Below are 9,117 nucleotides of genomic sequence, written 5' to 3' on the forward strand. Positions count from 1 at the left end.
CACGAAAGTGGGTGGGGTTTATCCTTAAGGTACCAATTTGTGGGCGCGGTTTTGGTAGATAGAGGGCGTGGCTTATTTGGTCCTATACTGTATTCTAAATGTTGGGCGGTATGTACACGGTACAAAACACACCCATGTGCAAGAAATGATGACACATAATAATTAGGTAAACTTTTATTAGAAAGTAAACGTCACAGTTAAGGTTCCAGACTAAGAGCCTGTGTTGGAGAAGCACACCATACAAGTACATTATTATTGTCTGCGCGGGAGCGTGCACTGATCCGTTAGAGGTCAGGTGGAGGCGTGGAACGCAGTGCGTGCCAATGAGGCCGGAAACAGGAGCCGGAAGCAGCGCAGACACATAAACAAAGTCCTCTAGGCTCAGACTACACGCAGCGGTTTGTCCAGAGCTGAACATGGGGAACACCAGCAGCGAGAGACCCGGTCCCCTGAAAGGGCGAAGGGACAGCAGCGGGGGCGCCACGAAGGGTGACGACAGGGCCAAGATACTGATGGACAGTCCGGAGGACGCGGATATGTACCCGGCCGAGGAGAACAAGGTGAGGCGGTGTATTCAGCTGGGTATAACGGTGTCTGAGGTCATGTCATACTGGTAATGATACTGGTGATGCCGGGCCGCGGGGCGCACACATACTGCTGACAGCGCTGACCTGTGAGCAGTCCTCTGCTGTGGTGACAGCTGTGTCCTAGCTGCAGTGACAAGCACAGACATCTGAGTGTGTTACTTTAGGTCCAGTGGCATTGCCAAGAAATCATGTATGCAAACCTATATATACACCTCTGAAGAGGATTGTTTTGTGATGGCCTTTGTAGCACAGTGTTATATATTGCTAAATGAATATTGTAGTGAAAGAAGAAGCGTGGTCCAGTTCAACCTTTTGTATAGTATATTTTGAAGCTTCATTTGAATGAACTTTTATATTTAAAACCGTGCTGTTTTATGGAGACCGATGACAGCAGTGATTGTTGAAGTCTTGTAGGTTTAACCAGTATGCAGCCAATGTCAAAATTGATATTGGTGAGACATTGCCTGTCTGTATAGGTGCTCATGCAAGTTCTATTACAGCCAATATCAGGCACTTAGGCTGCTTAAACATTAATAATTTTGGATCTTGAAGCTCCAAAGCTGGAAACCTAGGAAATGCTGTGAATTGTGTAAACAAATCCACTACTCAACACTACCATCTGAGTTGTTTAATGTATTGGTGGATTTATGACAAGTGATGTTCTGTAGACAGTGATGCTGCCAAATAAGTGCTAATCTATTCTGCCATGCATGCTTTGGTTCAAAGCCAGTTCTTTTTCTTAAAGCAGCGTTTCTCAAACTCAGTCCTCAAGTATCCCTAACAGTGCTTGTATTCCATATCTCCTTGCTGGTGCACATGTGTATTCATTACTGACTGACATATTATAATTATACCACCTGTGGAGCTGTTACAATGTGTCAGTCAGTAATCAATACACCTGTGAGATATGGAAAACATGCACTGTTAGGGGTCCTGAGGACTGAGTTTGGGAAACACTGTCTTAAAGTGACATTACCATCATTACTGAGAGAATAATGGAGTCCTGGAAAGTGACACTAAGATTAAAGATATGGGTAGGTGAATGCAGGAAGCTACAGACAGAGTGCTAGATGTTGGAAGATCCTGCTTCTTCCACTAGCACAACTTAGTGGTGCGAGTCATTTTAAAATGATGCAGGAAGATTGTGGTGTTAGATACACCTTTATAGAAAACAAAGTTATTACATTTAATTAATTTGTATATGCCATAATGAGCCAAGCTCTCCACACATGCCTTAATTGGCAGGTAATGTTATGTGCGTAATGTTGTTATATATATATATATATATATATATATATATAACAAGTGGATGCTTGAAACAAGCTCACATGGGGGGGGGGTTAAAGGAATTTAAATTGCTTCTATTCTAAGACTAAATGATACGTTGAATTGTAGACTAAATCGATGTTTTTATAACATCAAATTTTTGTTTCCCAACTACTGACTAGTCATCAATGTGTAGTACTGCAAGCACCAGCCAGGGCCCATTGTAACCTGTAGTGCCCCAACACAAAATTTAAATAAACCATTCTCCTTGTTTGACCAATACATTTATTAAATAAATAAAAAGTCCCCGTAATATTCACCAACCACCAGGTTCTGTGTTTATCTGTAATGATTCCAAGTTTTTTTAAAAAACAAAAACCTAAAGTTTTCCAAATGTACATGGCTATGTCCATGACATAAATATCGACCCAACCTGTTGCTCTTGATTACCAAGAACAACATGTACAGGGAAGCCAGCCATCACTGCAGTGTCATGGCTGCAGACTTCAAGAACTGTCGCAGCAAGGGTTTGTGATTTGTCTACTGTGCATACCATAATATTGTATACAGTGACATTAGCCTTTGTAGATCTTATCTATTTGAACATCTGAAAATGTATTTGTTATACTTTTCCTTTGGAAATTATAGCCCATGTAATCCTTGCAGGCTCCCATGGAGAAAGATGAATTCCTAGCATGGCAACATGATTTAGAAGTGAATGATAAAACGCCAACTCAAGCTCGACCAACTGTTTTTCGCTGGACTGGAGGCGGGAAAGAAATTTACTTGTCTGGGTCATTTAATAACTGGGGGAAAATACCTCTTATTAGAAGGTACATTACTAAACCTTTACTTATCTGGGGGGTATATATGTATATGTGTGTATGTATGAGAGAAAGATATTGCATTGCAGACAAATTACTCTTTGTGCATGTATTTAAGTGAAATTTCTATAAAGTTTGTGATGGTCTAGTGCAGGGGTCCTCAAACTTTTTAAACAGGGGGCCAGTTCACTGTCCCTCAGACCGTTGGAGGGCCGGACTATAGTAAAAACTAAAACTATGAACAAATCCCTATGCACACTGCATATATCTTATTTTCCTTACTGTGCCTCTCATCCCCCTTTTTTCCTTACTGTGCCTCTCTTATCCCCCTTTTTTTTTTCCTTACTGTGCCTCTCTTATCCCCCTTTTTTTCCTTACTTGTGCCTCTCTTCTTTCCTTTTTCCTCCATAGTGTGCCTTTCTGCGTTATTCCCTTTTTATTTTTTTTCACTTAGCTTTCTTTTCGCTTCTTTCTTCTCTTCTCTTTTGTCTTCTTGTTTCTTTCCTGGTCCTCTCCGCGCTGCTCCTCACTGAAGGACAGGCGTGACTTGATGACGTCACGCCTGTCATTCAGAGTTAACAGTGCAGAAAGGAGGGAGGAGGAGGGACGCCGGCGCAGCGATCAGGTGAGTAGTGTATCTGTTGTGTTTTTTTTTTTTTACTGCTCCCCCCCCCCCCCCCCCCCCACCAACGAAGAGAGCCCCGAACCCGCCCGCAACCTCCCCCCGGGGGGGGGGGGGGGGGGGGGGCACCATTGAAAAAATAAAAAAAAACATGTGCCCCCCCTTAATCCGGCTATGCACGGCGGGCCATATAAATGTCCTCAGCGGGCTGCATGTGGCCCGCGGGCCGTAGTTTGAGTACCCCTGGTCTAGTGGATGGAGAAAACAGGATGTTTAGTAGGATTTGTAACCTTTTCTAACTATTGGGATGTTTATCAGCCATTAAATATGGCAGCTGTGCTGTGACCATTTACAGTGGAGGAAGTTTAGTCTTTGTGCAGGAATTTCGTTCTGTTCCTGGCCCTATAATTGCAGCATTCAAAATAGAAAGTTGCGTTAAATGCTGTATGTTTGTAATGTCCGTGAACAGCACTTCCATGTTTGATAGAAGTCCTGTGATGTGACTAGAACATCCCCACAATGACAGGCAGGCTTACTGAGGGCAAATGATGTCTGAATCGGGATTCCTTTTCCAGTCTGCACAAATATATCCAGGGAAACTGGAAATAATAGTAGCTTGCTTACAAGTTACTCTTGGATCAGGTCTACATTGTGTATACAAGTGCTGGCTATAGGGGACATAAACTCTTGTGACTCTCCAAGAATAAAAAGTCATCTTATTCCTCACCTGCATAATTAGATTACATTTAAAGAATATGTATTTGGTACTTCTCTACTTGGGGGATGGGAGGGATAGTTAATTAAACCGTGGGTCAAATTAATGTTGACATATTTGTGTAAATATAACCTTCAGAGAATTGTGCTAGTATTGTTTAATACGTGTGTGTATGTATATCTGTGTGTGTGTGTGTGTGTATATATTATTTGTTTTATTTATTCCCCCCTCCCCCCCCCAATGCTACCAAAAGAAAACCCAACTTGTCAGTAAAGAATGTTTGTGTACAATTTGCAGGATCAAGGCAAACAAATAAGAATAAAAAAAAAATTGTTCTTAGTGCACCCAATGCTTCGTTAATATGTGAAGATATGCCTGGTCCTTTTGATACAAAATTATCTAGTCATTAATGTGTTATGCCAGTGTATGGACTGTATAGTAAATCAGCATTTTGTTTGTTCTTCTAGTCTCTTAAAACACATCTATTATGTTACAGCCACAACAACTTTGTTGCAATATTAGACCTTCCAGAGGGTGAACATCAGTACAAATTTTTTGTAGATGGCCAGTGGACTCATGATCCTGCCGAGGTATTATCACTGTTTGATTTCTATTATCTCATGTTTGATAATATGAATTGTAGTTAACTTGTAGCATCATTGTTAATTTAGTTCCCAACCCATTATAACTTAAGTTTAATTTGTTCACATTGTAAGCTGTATATTTGATCTGCAGGGATCCCCATGGCAATAATGGTGCCAGGCCAAAATACTCTACATTTACTTTTTATTCAGTTTCAAACAGACTGAGCAGTTGTAAATGCTGTTCCCTGTAAACTTACATTCACATATAGGGTGAAATATTTCCCTCATATGATGGTCAAATCTGTAAGTGTAAACCTCTAACCCTTATAAAATGTCATGTGTCCTTTGTGTTCATGGTGACTATAACCTACAATTCTAATTCTGTTTCTTTGTCTAGCCAGTAGCAACTAGCCAGCTTGGCACTATAAACAATGTCATCAATGTGAAGAAAACAGATTTTGAAGTATTTGATGCCTTAATGGTGGATTCTCAAAAAGGCTCTGATGGGTCAGGTATGGATTTTCCAGCCACATGTTTGATTTATTTGTGCCATAGTTAAACTTTTGTTGTTTCTTTTTAGAATCAAGCTGCAAATGAATCCATATGCAAGACTGCTTAGATGATAATGCCAATGTTTCCTTGTCTCAGGAGTAGGAGGGACTGGGCTGCAGGCATTCAGTTCTGCCATTCAGCCAAATACCAGTCACTTTGTATGGCCTATGTGCAAATTACATGCATATGATATATGTGCTAAATGCCAAATCGTTACACTACCCATTTATAAATAAATGCACTGGTGTTTTTTGTTTTACAATGAATGTATTTATTAGATCCAAAAGTCATGTTTGTAAATTATACTCTGTGTATCGTTTCATTTGTTTACATATATTATATTATATAGCAATGTGTCTAATTCTACCTGCAATAAAAATATTTTCTTCAAAGGGCATTCTGCGTGCCTTCTGTCCCCCACCTGCACATCATCTGCCCAAGGGTGCTGGGTTTAAAATGCACAGGGCAAACTAAGAAACTGCTCTTGTGGATGAACCCAAAGGGATACAAGGATAATTTGTAGCTCTAGCAGTAAAACAATGTAGGCTTTATGTGGCAAGTTTTACAGGAACTAGATGACCCCCAATACCCTTTCTTGGAATTAGTCCATTATATCTCTAATGTAAGGTGTTTTGATAGCCTATTAAATGTGCTTTGCTGCTAATAGTCCAAATAATATGTGTATCTGTACATACACTTTCTAACTAATGTCTAATTTGCTTTGCATCAATTTTCATGTTGCCTACTGTGTTTAAGAAGTGTTAACGCTTCTTTATGGCAATTCTGAATGGATTCAATCCAGATGGCAGAGATCAATGTACCATGCAACATAATTTATATCTTATTTTTCTGTTTGATCAGAGTTGTCCAGCTCACCGCCTGGTCCATACCAGCAAGATCCATATAATTGTAAGCTAGAAGAGCGTTACAAATCTCCTCCTATACTCCCACCCCATCTACTTCAAGTAATCCTTAATAAAGACACTGGCATTTCAGTAAGTATAGAGATGGAGGATTTTTTCCTTGTATGAACTCATTTCTGTTTACTGTAGCAGAATGCTGTAATTTTAATGTAGAAACGTTTTGTGACTTTGGTCTTAGACTCTGTGTTCCTATTACAGCAATTTGCTCTATAGGAAGCCTAGGCTATACTGTGCATTCTATGTATGCTTGTGGAACCCCTTCACAACCACCAAGGCAGTTGACATAGCTTACATAGGCTAAATCGCATGTGCACTTTTGCCATTCCCTCCATTTTTGGTAAACCAATGCAAGACAAATGCTTCCAATGTATAGCAGCTGCTAACTAGTGAAAAGTGTGGTATTGGTAGTGTGTACCAAGCAGCTGCTAAGTCAGGGAAAATAATAAAATCATGAGTTCAATCCACATCCATATCTGTGTGGAGTTTGTATGTTCTACCGATGTTTGCGTGGGTTTCCTCCAGGTGCTCCGGTTTCCTTCCACACTCCAAAGACATACTAGTAGGTTAATTGTCTGCTATCAAATTGACCCTAGTCTCTGAGTGTGTCTATATGTGAGGGAATTTAGACTGTGAGCTCCAATGGGGCAGAGACTGATGTGAGGTCTCTGTACATCGTTGCGGAATTAGTGACGCTATATAAATAGCTGATGATGCCAACTGCATGTATGTATTATATACCACCCTTACTATTGCACAATTACTTGTCTGTTTTTAGCTAGAATTTTAAAGAGCGGAACATTGTATTTTTCATATTTGCTTAAGTGGAAATAAACTCGCCATCCGTTAATAAAATATTTCACATATTCTGATTTATTTTTTTTTTTAATTTAGGAGAGGCTTCTTTAGTGTACCAAAGAAAACAATTGGGTGTATGTAGGTATATAGTGCTTAATATAACTATGAAAACTTGTGTATTGCAGTGTGATCCAGCTTTGCTCCCAGAACCAAATCATGTCATGTTAAATCACCTGTATGCCCTCTCCATCAAGGTAAAGTCATATTATCATGTGATTGACTGTATTTATCTTGTAGCAAGTTATCATATTGTATTTTACTTCTTTTAGGATGGAGTGATGGTGTTAAGTGCTACTCATCGTTACAAGAAGAAATATGTAACCACATTGCTGTATAAACCAATATGAGCTGCATCCATGGACTGTGCTCACTGTTATTTACGCCTTTTCCACTTTTTTTTTACGTATTAAATATTTGCGAAATAAGCTATAGCTGTCAGTAGTGTATTGAACATTATAATGGTTCGCCATCTAAATCTACTATTGGCATTTGCTGTAGTTTAAGTTTTATTGCACATTATGTGGTGAAAATAGGAAAACAAATGTTTAGGCATTATTTGTGCACCTTCCAGCCTTAGCATGTGCCTGGCCGCGTTGGGTTAGGGAATGCATTAAAATAAAAGTTGATCTTCCTGCAGCCTCCATTTTCTTAGTGGAACATGGCTGTGAAGACCAGTAATGGGCTATAAAGGTAGGCATCTGCATCTATGTTCTATAGCTAAGGATTGGTGCTTCAAGTGGTACATGGCAAATCTGCATGACACTTTAATTATCTGATTATTTATTTTGTTCCCTGGTCATCTATCTTATGATGAAAATAAAACATTTTGTTCTATATGGTGCATTTAGGAAAGGATTAACTGATTGCCATCTCTTCTGGCTTTTAACATGTTCACATATTACACAACAAAACTGTTAAATAGGATAACTTGAATTATCAGCATTCGATGGTATGCATGTCTGTTCCAGGCAAAGCTAAAGTGAACAGAAGGATGCAAGTTTAATACCTTCTTTTGACTTGCCAATATCATAAGTTCATACCATACATGTGTTTTAATGTACAGTGTATTTATCTATACATAGATTTTTTTTTAATACAAAAATGTAAAAGAATGCTTAGATGTTTGTATTTTAATGTGTGGTGTGTGTAATGTGTGCACACAAAACAGCTCCTCAATTTACTCTACTGTAAAAAGCCTGCTAAACATCCTTAACACTTAGTCTAAATAAGAAAGTAAACAAATGGACCTATACACAAACACACTTTATGACAAGCGGTCACTTTGCCACTGTCATCAGAGTTACCAAGCTTAGTACTTCGTTCACCATGCTACAGAAAATAAGTACAAGGTTGTGTTTTCACGTTTAACAGGTGCTGTTTTCAGTGGTCATGTGTATTACTATAAAACACAACTAATGTATCTATATATAAAGTCAGTTATGATGTCATCACTTTAATTGATAGCTAAGTAAACTTGTAATATACAAGGTATTTCTGTGACAAGCATAAAAGCACTTGACCTGTGGTCTTATGCCTTTTATATAACCACAAAACTCCATGACCTAGAATAGCCATATTGTTGACAGTAGGTGATGCATCGTATCTTTGATGAGTGAGTTTAGAGCAGCCTGACCAATCTGTTACTCTCCAGCTGTTTTTGAAACTACAAGTCCCAGCATACCTTGCCAGCTATCAGCTGACTATACTAGCAACGCATGTTGGGGCTTGTAGTTTTACAACATCTGGAGAGCAACAGGTTGGCCAGGCCTTCTTTCAAGAACGACAAAGGTAACGCTCTGTTTCTATGGTGTCCATTTCAGGACATAACTCATGAATGGCAATGACAAAGATTCCCCTATATATCTGTTGATTCTACCACTTATTACTTCATTCCTTATGCTGACATTTAATTAAAGCAGCCAGCAATTACATTTTCCATAGTACACCCTTCATCTAGCCCAGCCCCATTTGTAACTGAGGCTACATAAATATCTCATACAACAACAGTGTGAGATCATTCTTTTCGGTCTCTAATTCTTAATTTTAAATCAAAAAGCATGAAAAAAAATAACTTAGCTTATTTTTAAGTTTTTTTTTGTCAACTACATCTAGTTGTGTTTATTAGTAATACAGCACGCTGCTGTGAAATATTAGGATATTTGAAATGATATCTGTGTTTCCTGCAATGT

The 9,117-nt window shown here is 39.0% G+C and overlaps 1 protein-coding gene across 1 annotated transcript; it reads left to right on the plus strand.

Annotated features, from left to right (window-relative positions):
* The first annotated feature begins 310 nt into the window (after window positions 1-310).
* Window positions 311-7,769, plus strand: PRKAB1 (protein kinase AMP-activated non-catalytic subunit beta 1). The gene is made up of 7 exons (XM_075214782.1): window positions 311-560; window positions 2,520-2,686; window positions 4,511-4,604; window positions 4,996-5,110; window positions 6,012-6,145; window positions 7,054-7,122; window positions 7,198-7,769. The coding sequence occupies exons 1-7, from the start codon at window positions 417-419 to the stop codon at window positions 7,273-7,275; spliced, it is 801 nt and encodes a 266-aa protein (XP_075070883.1). The 5' UTR covers window positions 311-416; the 3' UTR covers window positions 7,276-7,769.
* The last annotated feature ends 1,348 nt before the right edge of the window (window positions 7,770-9,117 follow it).

This window comes from Mixophyes fleayi, chromosome 1, assembly GCF_038048845.1.
Source record: "Mixophyes fleayi isolate aMixFle1 chromosome 1, aMixFle1.hap1, whole genome shotgun sequence".
NCBI lineage: Eukaryota > Metazoa > Chordata > Amphibia > Anura > Limnodynastidae > Mixophyes > Mixophyes fleayi.